We start from the raw sequence: 21,119 nt of genomic DNA on the forward strand, positions 1-21,119 counted from the left end.
ACAAATGCCATTATTGTTATTGTTGTCTGTATATGTTGCCAACTTGTACCTCCCAAGCACTTAGTACAGTGCTCTGCACACAGTAAACGCTCAATAAATACGACTGAATGAATGAATCAGGGGCATGGCCTAGTGGCTACAACCCAGGACTGAGAGTCGGAAGGTCATGGGTTCTAATCCCGGCTCTGCCACCTGTCTGCCTTGTGGCCTTGGGCCAGTCACTTCACTTCTCCGGGCCTCAGTTACCTCACCTGCAAAATGTGGATTGAGACTGTGAGCCCCACACGGGATAGGGACTGCGTCCAACCTGTTCTTCTTGTATCCACCCCAGCGCTTAGTACAGTGCCTGGCACATAGTTAAGCGTGTAACAAATACCATAAGTATTATTATTATCATTTTTCAAGGTGGCCTTGAACTCTCCAATTTCAGAGGCAATTAGGGACGCAGACCTAGCGAGGAAGTGACAAAAAGGGTTTTGGCCATAAAAGGGTTTTTAGGGGACGTGCGAGAGACTCCCTTCAACCTACATTTCTTTATTTCACTTTTTTTTTTATGGTATCTGTTAAGCACATCCAATGTGCCACTGTTCTAAGCGCTGGGTTAGAAACCAATTTACCAGGTTAGTTAGTGTTGCCGCTGGCAAGTCACTTCACTACTCTGGGCCTCAGCTACCTCAACTGTAAAATGGGGATTAAGACCGGGAGCCCACGTGGGACAGGGACTACGCCCAACCTGATTAGCTTGTAACCGCTCCAGCGCTTAGTACAGTGCCTGGCATATAACAAGTGCTTAAATACTATTAAAAAAAATTACAGTCATCTGTAGTTGTCTAAGCAAAGGATTGTGGAGATTTATAAGGTCTGAATAGGGCATCGGATCATGGTTTGGAGATCAGCCCCGACGTACAACAACTCTAGATTGTGAGCTCATTTTGGGCAGGGAATGGCACTGTTTACTGTTGTATCAACCAATCAATCAATCATATTTATTGAGCGCTTACTGTGTGCAGAGCACTGGACTAAGCGCTTGGGAAGTCCAAGTTGGCAACATATGGAGACAGTCCCTACCCAACGGTGGGCTCACAGTCTAAAAGGGGGAGACAGAGAACAAAACCAAACATACTAACAAAATAAAATAAATAGAATAGATATGTACAAGTAAAATAAATGAATAGAGGTAAATAAATAGATGGAAATTGTACTTTCCCAAGCGCTTAGTACAGCGCTCTGCACACAGTCAGTGCTCAATAAATATGACTGAGTGAATGAACACCGTCCTGATGAACTTTTTAGAAACCAACTGCCATAGGATTGAGGGCGGCCTGTGTTTCGGAGTTAGAGTCCTCCGATATAAGTTATGAGGGGGACAAGGGGTGGGGGACTGTAGGTCTCTGTTAATCACACCCGAGTGGCCGACAGGTGGGACTAATCCAGGAGGGCTTCCTGGAAGAGGCAGGCTTCGGGGATGTGATTTCCAGGAGAGGCGCGCGACTCCGATTAAGCCTCGTTTGGGTTGCCCCTCCCGTAAACCCAGCAGCCGGAAGGCCCGCCAACAGACGCCCGTTACCTTGTTTTTGATGACTTCTTTAAAATCATACGGGAAGATACAATCGTTCGGCTTGGAGACAGCTGCCGAGGGAATAACAGCCACCTGAGACTCGGTCGAGGAGACAGCGGAGACGACACAGCCGCCTCGTGCCGCGCTTCCGCTCGTTTCAACTGATGCTTAAACGGAGTCAGGAGACCCTGAGGTAACTGGGGCGTTTGGGGTGTCCCGGGGGTCGAGCACACCGCTGCCATGGCTAGGAAAGCCGTCCCAACCCTGTTCAAAAGGGTCCGCGGCCCCGTCTTAGCCGAAAACTCTCAGGCTCCAGCTGAAGGGAAGCCCCCATTTGGTTCTGGTGGAAACGTCGAGGGCTCAAGGAGCCGTCTGACGTTGAGCCTCTGGCTTCGGGTCATTTGCCGGTTGTGATGGCAACACACATTCGCCATTACCTAACATACGCATACCCGCCCCGGGAAGGCCTGTCTTTTGCCAACTAACACACAAACACACCCGCCCCCAGCCACAAAATCTGGGCCGTCAGGCTTACCTTTCCCTATCATCTACTTAAAACACACACATACACAGACCACCCAACAGGCACGCCTGCCTTTCACCATCACCAACCTAACATCCACCCCACAGAATTGCTGGCGGGGGACGGAGGTGTTACACAGATGATAGGGAAAGGCAGGCCCGCTCAGTGAGAGTGTGTGCGTGTCTGCGTTAGGTAGATGATAGGAAAAGTCAGGCCTGTCTAAACGACATTTCTCTCTCGGTCAACTCTCCAACGGCGAGCACAGAAAAGCCTGTTAAAAGGTCACAGAGTCACAGCTCCCGAAGCCACGTCGGCCCTCTCTGACTGAAAGGAAAACCGAAAGGCCTGGGGGAAAAAAGAAATCCCCAACAGCGTTTAGCCAGTTGTCTCTATTGGTGCGAAAATCCGTCAGTTGAGGTGGGAGGGGTACAGGGGGAGGTTTTCTAATTTAACCGAAGGGGAAAAAAAAGGGAAAAAAGAACTCTACTTTGAATGGGTTCTCTGGGATCCGTGAGCCAGACGCTTACCACAGAAATGAGACTGAAAGGGAGGCTGAGGAGGGGCTTTATCCAGAGAAAAGCTGTGGTGAACCAAACCAGCCATGGCCATAACCTACAAGAGAGATCACCATGAAAACCATTTAAACACACACGGATGCCACCAGAGTCAATGAGAGTGAGCAGCCCCCAGTTTCCCCAGCTGTAAATTGGGGATAATGACACCTGAACCCTACCTCGCCGGGGTGTTGAGAGGAGTAAATAACTAAATAATTAAATAACGTAAGGCGCTTTGGTCATTTGGTTAAGTCATCCGGGAAGGCCTTGACTTCCAGAGGCCTGTTGGCATGGTAGAGAACAGTGTCCATTGGATATGTAGTGGATGACTGCACTATGGAGCCTAAGCGTCTTTTACTTCTCTCTGGAAAACGGGAGATGGAGTCGAGGAGGGGCTAGGGTCTCCGGGGAGTATGATCCCGTTAACTTTAACTACTGGTTTAGTTTGGGGGTGGGGGGTGGGGGGGTGTCTTTGAATGAGGATCTCTAGCACAGGCTTTGGAGTCAGAGGTCACGGATACAAATCCCGGCTCCGCCAGTTGTCAGCAGCTAGCTCTCTTCCTCCCTTCAAGGCCCTACTGAGAGCTCACCTCCTCCAGGAGGCCTTCCCAGGCTGAGCCCCTTCCTTCCTCTCCCCCTCGATCCCCCCCCATCTTACCTCCTTCCCTTCCCCACAGCACCTGTATATATGTATATATGCTTGTACGTATTTATTACTCTATTTATTTAACTTGTACACATCTATTCTATTTATTTTAGTTTGTTAGTATGTTTGGTTTTATTCTCTGTCTCCCCCTTTCAGACTGTGAGCCCACCGCTGGGTAGGGACTGTCTCTATATGTTGCCAACTTGTACTTCCCAAGCGCTTAGTACAGTGCTCTGCACACAGTAAGCGCTCAATAAATACAATTGATGATGATGTAGTGGGAAGGAGATCCACGCAGACAGGGTAGGAACCAGAGAAGCCGCATAGTCTAGTCTGCAGAGCCTGGGTGTCAGAAGGACTTGGGTTCTAATTCCAGCTCCGCCACTTGTTTGCTATATAACCTCGGGCTTTATGGCTCCTTCCTCTTCAGCCCTACGGCCCTTATATCCCTATCTGTAATTAATATTAACATCTGTCTCTCCTCTCTAGACCGTTGTGGGCAGGGAATGTGCCTGCTTACTGCTGTACTGTCCTCTCCCAAGCGCTTAGTACGATGCTCCGCACACAGTAAGCGCTCAATAAATGCGATTAAATTGATGAACGGGGAAGAGTTAGCGTGGCGGGGCTTGACCACCAAGGCCGGGGTCCCTCTTAAAGCGCGTCGTCCGCCTGCACCGCCCGAAGAACTCGGCCGACAGACTCACCTCATTCTGGTGGGTCTTGGCGTTCTGCATCGTCCTCACGCTGAGCGACATGACGACCAGAGGAGGCGGGGCCGCGTCTTTGACGACGCTCAGCACGTCCGGTTTCAACGCCACGGCTTCCACTTTGCACCAACTGACCGGCTGATTCAAGAGCTCTGAAAGAGAGGGGAGCGGGAGGAGGCCAAGGTTGCCGTCAGGACACCGGTGGGAACGGGCGGTCCAGCCTCCGTCGGGCCCGGCCCACGGCTCCCAACAGCAGCAGTGTGGCGTAGTGGGCAGAGCACGGGACTCAGCAGGACGTGGGTCCCAATCCCGGATCCGCCACTCGTCTGCCGTGCGACCTTGGGCTAGTCACTTCCCTTTCCTGAGCCTCAGTTCCCTCCGTCTGGGAAATGGGGAGAGGGCCCCGTCCGACTTGATTCGCTTGAGAGAAGCAGCGTGGCTCAGTGGAAAGAGCACGGACTTTGCCGTGAATTTAACTGGCTAGCTGTCGGTCAATTGACCGATGATATTTATTGAGTATTAAGAGAGCACTGTACTGAAAGAAGCAGCATGGCTCAGTGGAAGGAGCACGGGCTTGGGAGCCAGAGGTCGTGGCTTCTAATCCCGCCTCCGCCTCTTGTCAGCTGTGTGACTTTGGGCGAGTCACTTCACTTCTCTGGGCCTCAGTTACCTCATCTGTAAAATGGGGATGAAGACTGGGAGCCCCCTGTGGGACAACCTGATCACCTTGTAAACCCCCAGTGCTTAGAGCAGTGCCTTTCATCATCATCATCAATCGTATTTATTGAGCGCTTACTGTGTGCAGAGCACTGTACTAAGCACTTGGGAAGTACAAGTTGGCAACATATAGAGACAGTCCCTACCCAACAGTGGGCTCACAGTCTAAAAGTCTAAAAGTGCTTCACATAGTAAGCACTTAATAAATGCTATTATTATTATTATACCCACCCCAGAACTTATTAAAGGGCCTGGCACATTAATAAGCGTTTAACAAACACCATTGTTGTTATTATTATTAAATAGTCAAGTGTTCTGGCCGCTAATTAGCTTCACTACCACCATCATTAAAACATCTTTAATCAAGTTTACACCAAATCCCTGATGTGATCTGAGCCGAGGCTTTTTCTACAGTTATGCCTGCTGAAAAGAGCCTGAGCTTGGGAGTCAAAGGTTGTGGGTTCTAATCCCGGCTCTGCTACTTATCAGCTGGGTGACTTTGGGCAAGTCACTTAACTTCTCTGTGCCTCAGTCACCACCTCTGTAAAATGGGGATTACGACTGTGAGCCCCAGATTGCCTTGTATCCACCCCAGCGCTTAGAACAGTGCTTGGCACATAGTAAGCACTTAATGAATACCATCATCATCATCAAGACAATTCAAGCATTACGCTGAGAAATCCAGTCGAGACCAGGTTGGATTCTGCAGCTCCCAAATGAGGAAAAACCTGCTTAAAACTGATCCATCTCTCAACTGCCCCCTCCCTATCGAGCTTCTCAGAAATTCCATCATCATCATCAATCGCATTTATTGAGCGCTTACTGTGCGCAGAGCACTGTACTAAGCGGTTGGGAAGTACAAATTGGCAACATATAGAGACGGTCCCTACCCAACAGTGGGCTCACAGTCTAAAAGGGGAAGACAGAGAACAAAACCAAACATACTAACAAAATAAAATAGAATAGATATGTACAAGTAAAATAGAGTAATAAATCTGTACAAACATATATCCATATATACAGATGCTGTGGGGAAGGGAAGGAGGTAAGAAGCGGGGGATGGAGAGGGGGACGAGGGGGAGAGGAAGGAAGGGGCTCAGTCTGGGAAGGCCTCCTGGAGGAGGTGAGCTCTCAATAGGGCCTTGAAGGGAGGAAGAGAGCTAGCTTCCAAATACACTTGTTCCACCTCTCAGATTTTACATTCCAGGAACCTACATTTTAGTCACCTAGTCGCCAAGCCCAAGAGGACCGGTGGCACTCAACCCGAAACGAGTCACTTTTCAGTGTGGAAAATGACGACAAATGCGTCGCTCTCCGGCCTACGGAAGCCAGTGCTCTTCTGACCTTTTTGCGCCTCCATCTTCCCCAACTCGCCAAAACCTGCAGAGATCTTTCATTTCCCGACTAAGTTTTCACGGAACTCTTTGGCCCCTATGGCTTGGTTTCTCAAAGGGAACGAAAAACCGTCAGGAGAAGCAGACCGAGGCACATATGGTGCCGGGGCACGGGTTTCACGGGCCGAGTGGCCAGCAGTTGTCTGACCTTCAAGGGCGGACCCACTCCACACTGGTCACTTGAGGAGCAAAGCAACACCACTGATTGATTCTAATAATACTAGGAACTGTGGGATTTGTTAGGCGCTTACTATGCGCCAGGTAATAATAATAATAATAATAATGATGGCATTTATTAAGCGCTTACTATGTGCAAAGCACTGTTCTAAGCGCTGGGGGGATACAAGGTGATGAAGTTGTCCCACGTGGGGCTCACAGTCTTCATCCCCATTTTACAGATGAGGGAACTGAGGCCCAGAGAAGTTAAGTGACTTGCCCAAAGTCACACAGCTGACAAGTGGCAAAGCCGGAATTTGAACCCTTGACCTCTGACTCCAAAGCCCAGGCTCTTTCCCACTGAGCCACGCTGCTTCTCTAATGTACTAAGGTAATGTACTAAGCGCTGAGGTGGACAGAAGCAAACCGGGTTGGGCACAGTCCCTATCCCACGTGGAGCTCACCGTCTCAATCCCCATTTCACAAAAGAGGGAACTGCAGCCCAGAAAAGTGAAGCGACTTACCCAACATAGCAGACATGCGGTGGAGCCAGGATTTGAACCCAGGTCCTCCGGACTCCGCTCTACCCATTAGACCACGCTACTGCTTTTCAGCCCCGGGGGTCGGCGCGCTACACGGAAAGTGGCTTACGGGGATTTTTGACTTCCAGCCAGCAGGGACCTTTGATCTTCCTGCTCATCAAGAAGAGCTCCAGGCTGGACGTATTTGTCCCGAACACGTGGGAAAACATCTCTCCCTTCAGGTCCTGGGGCAGCTGAGGGAGCTCGGCCTGGAGAAAACCAACAAAAGCAGACCCTCAGATCCCACGTTTCCACGGGGCTCGGCTGAAATACCACCAGTCCTCTTCCAATCCATCCGCCCGTCGACCTGTCGTATGTATTGAGGGTGCAGAGCGCCGTACTAAGCGCTTCATTGGGAACGTGTCCACACATAATAACTATAGTGCTTGCTAAGTGTTTGCTATTCATTCGTTCGATCGCATTCATTGAGTGCTTACTGTGTACAGAGCACTGTACTAAGCGCTTGGGAAGTCCAAGTTGGCGACATATAGAAACGGTCCCTACCCGACAACGGGCTCACAGTCTAGAAGGGGGGAGACAGACAACAAAACAAAACATGTGGACAAGCACTCCGTGGTGAGCAATCTTCTAAGGGCCGGGGTAGACACGAGTCAATCATATTGGACCCAGTTCCTGTCCCACATGGGGCTCACACTCACTCCCCAATTTGCAGATGAGGTACATGAGTAGTGAAGTGACTTGGCCAAGGTCACACGGCACACAAGTGGCAGAGTCAGGTTTAGAACCCGGATCCTTCTGACTCCCGAGATCATGCTCTGCCCACTAAGTCACGTTGCTTCTCACCGCCACATGCTTCTCGTGTTATTCTCCTCGTTTGACTGCAAATTCCTTGAGGGCAGAAATTACATCTACCAACTTATTGCATCCTACTTTCCCAAGGGCATAGTACAGTGCTCTGAACACAGTGAGTGCTCAATAAATATGACTGACTGACTAAATATCATTGATTAAATGATCAATTCCTTCCCCCACCCAGCCATCCATTACGTACATGTCCTTAGACTCTGCTGTTTCTCTTAGCTAAAATTAATATTCCTGTCTCTCTTCCCCTCTAGACTGTAAGCTCCTTGAGGAGAGGGATCCTGTCCACCCGCTTCATTGTATGGTACTCTCCCGAGTCGCTTAATAAAAAAAATAAATGACGGCATTGGTTCAGCGCTTACTATGTTCGAAGCACTGCTCTAAGCCCTTCCTTCCTCTCCCCCTCGTCCCCCTCTCCATCCCCCCCATCTTACCTCCTTCCCTTCCCCACAGCACCTGTATATATGTATATATGGTTGTACATATTTATTACTCTATTTATTTATTCATTTATTTTACTTGTACATTTCTATCCTATTTATTTTATTTTGTTGGTATGTTTGGTTCTGTTCTCTGTCTCCCCCTTTTAGACTGTGAGCCCACTGTTGGGTAGGGACTGTCTCCATGTGTTGCCAATTTGTACTTCCCAAGCGCTTAGTACAGTGCTCTGCACATAGTAAGCGCTCAATAAATACGATTGATTGATTGATTGATTGATTGGGGGGGGATACAAGGTGATCACGTTGTCCCATGTGGGGCTCACAGTCTTAATCCCTATTTTACAGATGAGGTAACTGAGGCCCGGAGAAGTGACTTGCCCAAAGTCACACAGCTGACAAGTGGCGGAGGCGGGATTAGAAACCACGACCTCTGGCTCCCAAGCCCGTGCGCCTTCCACTGAGCCATGCTGCTTCTTTCAGTACAGTGCTCTCTTAATACTCAATAAATATCATCGGTCAATTGACCGACAGCTAGCCAGTTAAATTCACGGCATAGTTGGGGTTTTCATTACTGTCCGGCCCATTCCAGTGTAATCGATCAGTAGAAATCATTGAGCGCTGACTGTATGCAGAACACTGTACCAAGTACTCAGGTGAGCACGCCAGAGTCGGCGGCCACATTCCCTACCCTCAAGGAGTTGACAGTCTAGAGAGGAGAAAGACGCTAAAATATATTCAGCTGGGAGAAGCAAGAGAGCCTACAGATACGGACAGAAGTTCAACAGAGGGGTGAGAACCCGTGGGCTCCGATGGAGGGGCGGGGGCGGAAACGGAGTGGGAATTGTGGAGGGAATTCCGGGAAGTCCTCCTGGAAGAGGGGTGATTTCCAAAGGGCCTCGAGGGCGCTATCCTGCCAGATGTGAAGCGGACAGCGTTCCGGGAGGTGGAGGAGAGGCCCGAGAGAGAGGTTTGGGGGAGAGGCGAGAACGAAAAGCTGCTTGGCGCGATGCCCGGTGTTAGGATGGCTTGAGGAGAATCAATCAATCAATTAATCAATCGTATTCACTGAGCGCTTACTATGTGCAGAGCACTGTACTAAGCGCTTGGGAAGTACAAACTGGCAACATATAGAGACAGTCCCTACCCAACAGTGGGCTCACAGTCTAAAAGGGGGAGACAGAGAATAAAACCAAACATACTAACAAAATAAAATAAACAGGATAGATATGTACAAGTAAAATAAATAAATAGAGTAATAAATATGTACAAGCATATATACATATATACAGGTGCCATAGAACACGCTGAGAACACAGCGTGCCAGGTGAGCAACGCACCCTGAGAGTTTCGGAGGTCATCGGGCGACAGCAATTCCAAGTGGACCCCCTCCGACCACCCGCCCATTCATTCACTGCCCGTCTTGCTCACCGAATATCTCACTTCCAAATAGTCAGACTTGGCTGGAACATCAGGAATCTCGAAAGCGTAATTCTTCTCAACTCTCTGTGGAGAAACAGAGTTCAGCCGTCAGCTCGCGCTGTCAAGACGTTCACAGCGGCTGTTTGCCGCCGAGGATCTATAAACTACTATAGATGATTTCGAGTAACGTCCGTCTCCCCCTCTGGCCCGCGGGCAGGGAACGTGTCTACCGACTCTGCCGTACTGTGCTCTCCCAGGCGCTTAGTACAGTGCTCTGCACCCGACTGGAGCCCAATAGGTACCACTGGTGATGACTATACAGCTCCCAGAAACCATTTTCCTAAAATGAAAGGACTGGAGTTGACCCTCTGGGAATGAGCCTATTTGTGAAATGGTTTGATGAGATTTCTAAGCTCCCTTTGAGACTCAACCGACGGGGCCGGCAAGAAAGGAGGGTGATTTTACCCCCTTTAAGTGGAACAGAAATGCAAGGACTTGGGAACCGCCAAAGCATCAAGGTTCGCCCTTTCCACTTCAGAACGTAACCCACTGCTTCCAAAGTTAATAATAATCATAATGATGGTATCTGTTAAGCACTTACTATGTGCCAAGGACCGTTTTAAGCTCTGGAGTAGATACAAAGTCATCAGGTTGTCCTACATGGGGCTCACGGTCTTAACCCCCATTCTACAGGTGAGGTAACTGAAGCACAGAGAAGCAAAGCGGCTTGCCCGAGGTCACACAGCGGACAGGTGGCGGCGCCGGGATTTGAACCCACATCCTCTGACTCCCAAGCACAGGCTCTTTCCACTAGGCCATGCTGCTTCTCTGACCCTTCTTCTCCTTTCCTATAAAGGTCAAGAGTTTCAGTGCCCCGACAACTGGATGATTGTCCCGGTGTGGCCGACTGCTTGCAACCCAAAAAACCAGCTGGGGGGACAAGGATCTGCCTCCCGGAGACGGGGTACTGCTGGCGTGCGGCTGAATATAGGTGGGGCCCTCCTGGGTTCCGCAGATATGTCGGAAGGAAAAGGCCGGAGAAACCAGGAAGCACACCCCGGAGATCCTGGTTCCTCCTGGAAGCAGGCAGGAAGAGGCATGGGAAACACCTGCGGCGGCAGGGGAGAAGCTCCTCGCAACACGGCAAATTCCGGCCTCAGTCGTCAATCGCCAGTGAGGAGCGGCAGGGCAAAACCCCGGGCCTGTGAGTCGGAGGAGCTGGGTTCTAATCCCCTCTCTGCCACCGGCCTGCTGTGTGAACTTGGACAAGCCGCCTAAGCGCTCTGGGCCCTGGTTTGCTCCTCTATAAAATGGGGATCCAATGCCTGGCCACCCTTCCTCTTAGACTGTGGGACAGAGACGGTATCTAAACCGATTAACTTGTATCAACCCAATGTTCAGAAGGGCCACTTCACTTCAATACAATAGTAGTAAAGATAATATTCAGAAGATGGTACTTTTTGAGCGCTTACTGTGCGCAGAGCACTGTTCGAAGCGCTTGGAAAGTACAATTCGGCAACATTCATCTTCACTGACCTTCGTCGCTCTAGGCCACCTGGGTAGGTTTTTTTTTTTTTGTAAAACAAGAGTAGACAAGTAGGGGAAATGGTAGGAAAGTACTGCAGCCATGGGCTTTCGTTTTTAAATCGTATTTGTTATGGGCCTACTATGTGTCAAGCACTCTTCAAGGTGCTGGGGTAGATATATGTTATATACCCCATATATATACCCCATATATACATATACACCCCATATATACATGTATACCATATACACACACACACACACACACACATATACACCCCATATATATATACACATATATATAATATATATACATATATATATACACACACACACATACACTTTATATACATATATATGGGATATATATGTGTGTATATATGTGTGTGTGTGTGTGTGTATATATATATACTCTTTATATATGCCCTGTATGTGTACATATATATATCTCTCTCTCTCTCTCTCTCTCACACACACACACACGGTACGAGAAGCAGCGTGGCTCAGTGGAAGAGAGCCCGGGCTTTGGAGCCAGAGGTCATGGGTTCAAATCCCGGCTCCGCCAATTGTCAGCTGTGTGACTGGGCAAGTCACTTCACATCTCTCTGCCTCAGTGACCTCATCTGTAAAATGGGGATGAAGACTGTGAGCCCCCCGTGGGACAACCTGATAACCTTGTAACCTCCCCAGTGCTTAGAACAGCGCTTTGCACACAGTAAACGCTTAATAAATGCCATTATTATTATATGTTAATCACATCAGGCCCACTTCCTGTCCCATGTGGGGCTCAAGGTTTAAGTCAGAGGAAGAACAGGTATCCCCATTTTACAACTGAGGAAACTTGAGGCCCGGAGAAGCCAAGTAACTTGCCTCACAGCAGACAAGCGGCGGAGTGACTGACGCCCAGGCCTGAGCTCTTTCCAGCAGGCCACACTGCTTCCCGCGCGTTGGCGATGGACCACCCACCAATTGCTGTTCAGCCAGTCAATCGTACTTCCTGAGCACTTACTGTTTGCAGAGCACTGTACTAAGCGCTTGGGAGCAACCAAAAGGACAATAAACGGACACAATCCCTGGCCACAGCGAGCTACTGATTTATACTGACAAGAATCTTTCGGCTGGAGCCCCATCTAGGAATTCCAGCCCCGCACAGAGACGTTCGGGCATTTGCTCTACTTCCTCGCGACGGCAACCTCCGGCTTGGCCGTCTAACGAGGCAATCTTCCTCATTCCCCACTAATCGCGATCGCTAACGGCGATGAAGGCAGCCGTCCTACAGTTATTTGCGGGTTTGAGTACGGGGGGAATTCTTTTCCCTTTTAGCTCAAGGGCGGAAAAAATGATTTTGCCAATAAAACAGATCTATTCCTCCCTGCAACCTTCCACATCGGGAAAGATTCCCCGCTGAGAGAAGCCCCCACACCCACCCAGAGAGCGGCTCGGTCCTAACCGACAGAGCCGCCGGAAAAGACCCCGATACGTACCCTGGATTTGAACTTCATGATCTTATATTTGGCCGCGACCTTTTCGTCAAATTCTTCGTAGACAGCTCTCATGGTAACCAAATTTGCGGTGTCTTTTCCGGTGGCGAGATCCAGTTGCTGGTCACCCCCAAAAGAGAGACGGAGGGGGGAAAAAATAAAAATAAAAGATGGGTTGGCTTGACACCCCTACTCAACCGCTATAATCAGAATCTTCATCTTTTCATCCTTTCCCGTTTAAACGCTTGCAGCTTGGGAGTTAAGATCAAAACACCGGCCTGAACAGACGCTCCCTTGGAGTCATTCACCCCACTGCACTGATTCATTCATTCAATCGTATTTACTGAGCGCTTGCTGTGTGCAAAGCACTGTACTAAGCGCTTGGGAACAACACTCGACACGGATAATCAGCCACGGGCCCGCAGGCGAGAGTTTTGTGGAAACGGCGCACAAACCCAACTAGGGAAGAGACGCGGCAGAGAGACAAGATACTCAAAGGCTCCGTTTCGCTGGGTAATTCTCAACTATTCCCCGGGAGGGCAGAGGGAGCGGGAGTTGATCGGAAAGCCCGATGAGGCTGAAATCCGACTAAATCCCGGCCGTCATTAGCCGCGCTTCGACGTTCGACGGCCCTCGGGTTAGAAGGGATGAAAAGACGACGGGGCGACCGTCTTGCTCTGCCCCCCCGCAACGGGCTGGCATTGAGAGGAGACGGTCGGCGGGAGAAGGGACCGCTCCGGACCATCCTCTCACACGACGGACCCCTCCGGGATAATCCCGGCTCCACCACTTCTCTGCTCTGTGACCTCGGGCAAGTCACTTCACTTCTCTGGGCCTCGGTAACCTCGTCTGGAAAATGTGAGCCCCACGTGGGACAGGGACTCTGTCCAATCTGATGAACATGTATCCATCCCAGTGCTTAGTGCCGTGTCTGGGACAGAGTGAGCGCTTAACAAATAGCATCCTTATTATTATAATTAAATGGAAGCAGGTCACGCCCTCCAGGAAGGAGGAGAGAAAGGGAAGGAGATGAGGGAACTTGGGCACAGAGAAGTGAAGTGACTTGCAAAGGGTCACACAGACAAGCGGCAGAGCTGCGATTAAAGCCCAGGTTCTTCTGCCTCGTGGCCCGTGCTTTACCCGCTAGGCCACACTGCCTCCACGCCTTACCAATTTCCTAAGTTCCTGAGCCCAGGGTACATGAAAGGGCACCAGAAGACTCGGCCTTTGCATTTTTAACGGCTTCTACATCTGCCCTGTCGCTCTTAATTAAAGCACTGGTTGATTTTCCTTCTCAGTGGTATTTGTAAGCGCTTACTACGTGCCAGGTGCTGTACTAAGAGCTGGGGTAGACATCATCATCATCATCATCAATCGTATTTATTGAGCGCTTACTGTGTGCAGAGCACTGTACGAAGCGCTTGGGAAGTACAAGTTGGCAACATATAGGGACAGTCCCTACCCGACAGTGGGCTCACATAAGCTCAAAATGTTGGACACCCTGCTCCACGTGGGACTCACAGTGTTGATCCCCATTTCACAGATGAGGTAGTGGCGGCCCAGAGGAGTGAAGTGACTTCCCCAAAGCAGACGAGTGGCGGAGCCGGGATTAGAATCCGGGTCCTTCTGCCTGACCCTGACTTGATTTCACTGAGGTCCCAATCTTCCTCTGTCCTCAAATCCCCGGAGTCCGGGGTAGGAAGGAGGGGAGATGAAGGGCAAAGGACGGAGACAGGAAAAAACACAACTCCTCCAACTGAACAGCAAGAGACGAGGAGACAGGGAAGCAGAGAGCTCCGCGATTTACCTTTTGGCGGGGCAGGAGATAGATAGTTCGCTCGATATTTTTCACCATCACGCAACAGCTCACGTGAGCGCTTGCTGCCTCGATCCAGACTTTGCCAAACAGAAACACCACACCTGCAGATTCCGGGGGAAAGCAAGGAGAAAAAAGGTCGGAAAAACCTTGGGGCTGATGCGAGCTAAAGAGGCTCCGATCCACGGACCACCCGCAGGACGTTGCCCCAAATCTCCCGAGCCGACGCGAACGACCCCGGCCGTCGAAACGGGGCAGGCGGTCACCGCGCCGGGGGGTCTGGAGGCTTTCAACGGGGATGATAACAATAAGATGATGAAAATCATCGTGGCATTTGTTAAGTGCCTACTGTGTGCCGGGCACTGTACTAAGCGCCGGGGTGGACACCGGCAAATCGTGTTGGACCCAGTCCCCGTCCCACTTGGGGCTCACAGTCTCGATCCCCATTTTACAGGTGAGGGAACTGAGGCCCAGAGAACGGAAGTGACTTGCGCGAAGTCACACAGCAGACGAGTGGTGGAGCCGGGATTAGAATCCAGTTCCTTCCAACTTCCAGGCCTCGGCTCTATCAGCTATGCCGCGCTGCTTCCGGGAAAGCAGTGTGGAATCCAGCCGGTATTTGGCTCCGATTTCACCGGAGAAGCAGCGTGGCTCAGTGGAAACAGCCCGGGCTTTGGAATCAGAGGTCATGGGTTCGAATCCCGGCTCCGCCACATGTCTGCTGTGTGACCTTGGGCAAGTCACTTAACTTCTCTGAGCCTCAGTTACCTCATCTGTAAAATGGGGATTAAGACTGTGAACCCCACATGGGACAACCTGATCACTTTGTATCCCCCCCAGCGCTTAGAACAGTGCTTTGCACATAGTAAGCGCTTAACAAATGCCAACATTATTATTATTATTATTATCCACCACCCCACAACCAACGGCTGGCCGGAATCATTCCCAACGCCCTGGCCAAGGAATTACTCGTCAGCATCCCCTTTCTTCTCTTTTTTTTTTAAATGACATTTGTTAGGTGCTTACTATATGCCAGGCACTGTACTAAGCGCTGAGGTGGATCCACGCTAATCATTTTAGCCACAGTCGCTGTCCCACGTGGGGCTCACAGTCTTAATCCCCGCCCGATGAGGGAATGGAGGGACAGTGAAATGACTTGCCCAAGGTCACAGGGCAGACGAGGGGTGGAGCCGGGGTGAGGACCCGAGAAGCAGCATGGGGTAGTGGATAAGAGCACAAGCCTGGGAGAGGATGTGGGTTCTAATCCCGCCTCTGCCACTCGTCTGCTGTGTGACCTTGGGCAAATCACTTCACTTCTCTGGGCCTGTTACCTCACCGGTAAAACGGGGATTAAAAGTGTGAGCCCCACGTGGGATGACCTGATTACACTGTATCCACTCCAGTGCTTGGCACATATAAGTGCTTAACAAATACCATTAATATCTTCTAGACTGTGAGCCCGTTGTTGGGTACGGATTGTCTCTATTTGCCGCCGAACTGTACTTTCCAAGCGCTCAGTACACTGCTCTGCACACAGTAAGCGCTCAATAAATACCATCGACGGAATTATTATTATTCCCGCCCCTGCCAAGGTCTCATCTCCCTCAGGGATGATGCCGGGAAGCGGAGAGGCCTCTGCCCCCAAAGTTGAAACCAGGTGCAGCCGGGATTATTCAACCTTGAAGAAGTCCTAATGAAGACGGGATCTCTTCCCGTATGCAAACGGGAAAAAACCAAAAATCTTTTCATAATTAGGAACCATTCAGCAGCCGGTGACTTTCTTTGCGGCGGCTCAGACTGCGAAACAATAGCAGGGCCCTTGGAAGTGCGTCTTTGATATTAAAGCATTGATTTCTCGATGGTTCCCTGATCATTACCAACTCTCTCATCACAAAGCTGTTCAACCCCCAGAGAGAGAGAAGAGATTTTTTTTTTTTCTTTCTGGCTGAAAGCAGGCTCCTTTTTTAACCCCTTGGCGATGGAGCCGCGGGAAAAGGTAGACGGGATTTTTCCCATTATCTCCCGATCGTTCCGAACGATTCGGTCAAAAGGAGGCCGAGGGGTCGCCCTCTAGACTGTAAGCTCGCTGTGGGCGGGGAATGCCGTCTGTTTAATCGCTGTAACGTCCTCTCCCAAGCGCCTAAAACAGTGCTGTGCACAGAGGAAGCACTCAATCAATCAATCGTATTTATTGAGCGCTTACCGTGTGCACAGCACTGTACTAAGCGCTTGGGAAGTACAAGTTGGCAACATATAGAGACACTCAATAAATACGACTGAAAGAGGTCATCTCACGAGCCCCCCGCCGCGATCCCAACGCCCGTTCTTTTTACCCGGTTGGTTGTACTGGTCTTCGTAGGCGTCCAGCCAGTAGAACTGAAAGACCTGGTCGCCGTCTGCCCCCTTGGCCAAGGGGAGGCGAGTACAGTCCACCTGGATGTCGGCCGCCGGCGTCTGGCTGTCGTCCTGCTCCATCCTGTCCCAGCACGAGTCGTCCGGCAGGAAAGTGCCCCTGAGCAGACGAACCCGCCAAGGAGCAGGGTGGCTTAATGGGTAGAGCCCGGGCCGGGGAACCGCGAGGACCCGGGTTCTAATCCCGGCTCCGCCACGTGCCTGCCGGGTGACCCTGGGCGAGCCACATTGCTTCTCTGGGCCTCGGTTCCCTCGCGTGTCAAAAGGGGATTAAGAGCACCGTGTGATCATCAATCATATTTATTGAGCACTTACTGTGTGCAGAGCACTGTACTAAGCGCTTGGGAAGTACAAATTGGCAACATATAGAGACAGTCCCTACCCAACAGTGGGCTCACAGTCTGAAAGAATAATAATGATAGCATTTATTAAGCACTTACTATGTGCAAAGCACTGTTCTAAGCGCTGGGGCGGTTACAAAGGGATCAGGTTGTCCCACGGGGGGCTCACAGTCTTAATCCCCATTTCACAGATGAGGTAACTGAGGCTCAGAGAAGTGACTTGCCCAAAGTCACACAGCTGACAAGTGGCGGAGGCAGGATTTGAACCCATGACCTCTGACTCCAAAGCCCGGGCTCTTTCCACTGAGCCACGCTGACTGGGTGATCAGCTTGTGCCTAGAGAAGCGGCGTGGCTCAGTGGAAACAGCCCGGGCTTTGGAGCCAGAGGTCACGGGTTCAAATCCCGGCTCTGCCCATTGTCAGCTGTGTGACCGGGCAAGTCACTTCACTTCTCTGTGCCTCTGGTACCTCATCTGTAAAATGGGGATTAAGACTGTGAGCCCCCTGTGGGACAACCTAATCACCTTGTAACCTCCCCAGTGCTTATAACAGTGCTTTGTACATAGTAAGCGCTTAATAAATGCCATCATTATAATTATTATTAGCCCGGCGCTCAGAACAGTGCTTGGAACGCAGAAAGCGCTTAACGAACACCATCATTATTAGTATTAACCGGGGCTTCGGCCCGAGAGAAAGAGAGGGACGGATCTCTTACAAGTGCGGCCCGGCGGGGGCTGTTTCTCTGCCCGTTTCTCCTTCCTCTCCCTCTCGGGTCTCGGGCTTCTGAGCCACGGCCTCCGTCTCCTCGGCTTCCATCGGTTCGTCGAAGTCCCCGACGTCGAAGTCCATCGCGTTCTGCTCCTCGGCCGGCTCCTCCCGGGCCACCTGCTCTCCTGCGAGCGACAAGGACCCGGCCCCCCCGGGTTGACGGGCCGGCCGGGAAGCCGGACCGGGCGGCCCCGCGTACGCCTCCGGCTCCCGTGGCCATCAATCAATCAATCAATCAATCGTATTTATTGAGCGCTTGGGAAGTACAAATTGGCATCACATAGAGACAGTCCCTACCCAACAGTGGGCTCACAGTCTAAAAGGGGGAGACAGAGAACAGAACCAAACATACCAACAAAATTAAATAAGTAGGATAGAAATGTACAAGTAAAATAAATAAATAAATAAATAAATAGAGTAATAAATATGTACATCAGGGTGCCGTTGGGTCATTCCGTCGTATTTATTGAGCGCTTACTGTGAGCAGAGCACTGTATTAAGCGCTTGGGAGAGGACAAGAGAACCATAAAGGGACACATTTGTCCACTGCTTACTGTGTGTCAAACACCGTACTAACCAGTGGGAAACGTACAGATGATTAGGCTGGACAGTCTCCCCCTCGACTGTAAGCTCATTGTGGGCAGGAAATGTGTCTGTTATATTACTCTACGGTACTCTCCCAAGCGCTCAGTGCAGTGTTCTGCACACAGTAAGCGCTCAATTACTATGAATGACTGACCGTCAGGGTTCTTTGTCCCACCTGGGGCTCGTAGTCTAAGTAGGCAGGAGAACAGGCCCTGAATTCCCACTTGACAGATGAGGAAACTGAGGCAATGAGAAATTATAAGGCTGGCCCTAGATCACACAGCTGACCAGTGCTTGGTACAGCGTCTGGCACATAGTAAGCGCTGAACAACCATCATCATCATCATCAGCGGACCTGGGTTCTAGCCCCGGCTCAGCCACGGGTCTGCTGTGAGACCTTGAGCCAGTCACTTCACTTCTCTGGGCTTCAGTTACCTCATCCGCAAATTGGAGATGAAGACCGGGAGCCCCATGTGGGACAGGGACTGTGACCGGCGTTCAGAACAGTGCCTGGCACACAGTAAGCCTTAAATACTATTAAACAAATGAAGAAGTGGTAGAGCTGGGACCAAAACCCAGGTGCTGTAACTCCCAGGCCCGAGCTCTTTCCACTAGGCCACACTACTTCTCATTAGTCAGTTCCTCACAGGGGAATTAACCCTCAAATTGGTCCTTTTTTCCAGCTCCCAAAGAACATCCCTCTATCATCATCATCATCATCATCAATCGTATTTATTGAGCACTTACTGTGTGCAGAGCACTGTACTAAGCGCTTGGGAAGTACAAATTGGCAACATACAGAGACAGTCCCTGCCCAACAGTGGGCTCACAGTCTAAAAGGGGGAGACAGAGAACAAAACCAAACATACTAACACAAAATAAAATAAATAGAATAGATATGTACAATCCCACAATACCTGCAGTTGGGACCTCTCGTTTCACCTCCTCGGGAACGACGCTGACCGCGGGCCTCTGCGCCTGGTCACTGTCGACGCCGTCTTGCCTGACCTCGGCCGGGGCCGCGGAATTAGGGGGGTTAGAAAAAACCGGCTTGGAAGGAATTTCCCTTCTTGCGGCTGAGGGAGCACTTTTCCCCGGAGGGGGAGCCTACGAAACAAAACAAAACATAAGGCCGTCTCTTTAGGGTCCACGCACAATCCAGTTCTGACCGAGTGCCCGGCCTCGACTCGGCCCGAGCATCAAACAATTCCTATTTTCAGTATCCACAGCCCGCGACGCTATCTAGGAGGTGACCCGAGGCAGCCCTAAGCGGGCAGATTCAACGTGGCTCAAATCGGAACACTCCGTTTTGCTCTAACGTGGGTTTCCTCTCTCTGCTTTGGCTAAAACACGAGAGCAGCGGGGAGGAGAATTAGGCGACTCTCTTCTCACAACAGCCGCTTATCCGGAAGATCTGGTCATTCGGGCGTGCTTTCTTGTACGGGACGTTTTGCCCATGGAACACCACAAGAACAACTTCCTTGACCTGAGCTTCTGAGAGAACACAACTCTGCGTTATATGGAAACTGGGCTTGGGAGGTACTGTCGTTTGTAATTAACTGGTCGTGGTCTATCCGGTTACGCCCATTTTTACCGCAAAGCAAGGCCCTTGTCCGACCTTGGAATGAGAAGCGGCATGGCTTAGTAGTTAGAGCCCAGGGCTGGGAGGCAGAAGGACCTGGGTTCTAATCCCAGCTCCGCCACTTGTCTGCCGTGTGACCTTGGGCCAGTCACTTCACTTCTCTGGCTTTCGGTTACCTCATCTACGAAATGGGGATTAAGACTCAGAGACTCACGTGGGACAGGGACCGCGCCCGACCTGACCAACTTCTATCTACCCCAGAGTTTAGAACTGTGCTTGGCACACAATAAGCATTAACAAAACCATAATTACTATTATTATTCTTTCATTTATCCCATACTTGGTCCGGATTAGGTATGTCATAAATACCATTCCCAGTTACGACAGAGTAACTAGCTCTCAAAAAATGCACAATCAGCCTCACGCACACTGGCAAACCGTCGGAGGAAAACACATCGAGTGTCCAAAGAGTAATGTAGACTTGGAGAAAACTGTGATACGGCAGGTGCGACCCTGCCCGGCCGACTTCACGTACCTTGGGAGGGAGCACCGAGAACGGATTTAGCGATGCTCCAGCGGGTCTTTTCTTCTTTAACACCATGACGGGCAGATGGGTGAGCCGATGAGTCTTAAGGAAAAGAAAAAAGACGGACTCCTGTGGTCACGCGGGCTTTACCATCAAATAGAAAACGCATATACTCTTCTACGGGGCCCACCCAGTGGAACTTGATTTAAAAAAAAAATGCACAAAAACACCTTTTCTCCTATTATTTTCCCCCCTTTTCCTACTCCTCAACCACATAGCTCCCATCACGCCCGATGGTTCCTATAGTAACAGCGCCGAGAGCGACAGGGAGAATCGGAAGGGTGATCAGATCTCTTCCGCGACTTCAACCCGGCTTTTATCGATCTTTCCGACAAAGCCAGGCCGACCACCAGCGACCTCCAGGGAGAGATCCTGGGGATTTCTGTCAAGGGAAATTTGACGCTCTCGTCTGCGGGATGAGCCCCAGCCCGGAAGCCCATTTTCAAAGCTGTTTTTCCCCATGTCGGGAAGAGACTGAGGATGAAACTCCGAGGCCGCGAATAAGCT

At 50.6% G+C, this 21,119-nt stretch overlaps 1 protein-coding gene across 1 annotated transcript in view; it reads right to left on the bottom strand.

The window, feature by feature from the left end:
- The window catches only part of POLA1 (DNA polymerase alpha 1, catalytic subunit), a 302,830-nt gene that overhangs the window by 270,065 nt on the left and 11,646 nt on the right, over positions 1-21,119 (bottom strand). Inside the window, exons 7-17 of the mRNA XM_038757398.1 lie at positions 20,562-20,654; positions 19,362-19,551; positions 17,807-17,984; positions 16,672-16,850; positions 14,330-14,442; positions 12,526-12,642; positions 9,527-9,601; positions 6,907-7,045; positions 3,986-4,140; positions 2,609-2,693; positions 1,568-1,629 (exon numbers count right to left, since the gene is read on the bottom strand). Coding sequence (XP_038613326.1) covers positions 1,568-1,629; positions 2,609-2,693; positions 3,986-4,140; positions 6,907-7,045; positions 9,527-9,601; positions 12,526-12,642; positions 14,330-14,442; positions 16,672-16,850; positions 17,807-17,984; positions 19,362-19,551; positions 20,562-20,654 — 1,386 coding nt within the window. The remainder of the gene's footprint in view (positions 1-1,567; positions 1,630-2,608; positions 2,694-3,985; positions 4,141-6,906; positions 7,046-9,526; positions 9,602-12,525; positions 12,643-14,329; positions 14,443-16,671; positions 16,851-17,806; positions 17,985-19,361; positions 19,552-20,561; positions 20,655-21,119) is intronic.

Source organism: Tachyglossus aculeatus, chromosome 15 (assembly GCF_015852505.1).
Source record: "Tachyglossus aculeatus isolate mTacAcu1 chromosome 15, mTacAcu1.pri, whole genome shotgun sequence".
In the NCBI taxonomy this organism is placed as follows: Eukaryota; Metazoa; Chordata; class Mammalia; order Monotremata; family Tachyglossidae; genus Tachyglossus; species Tachyglossus aculeatus.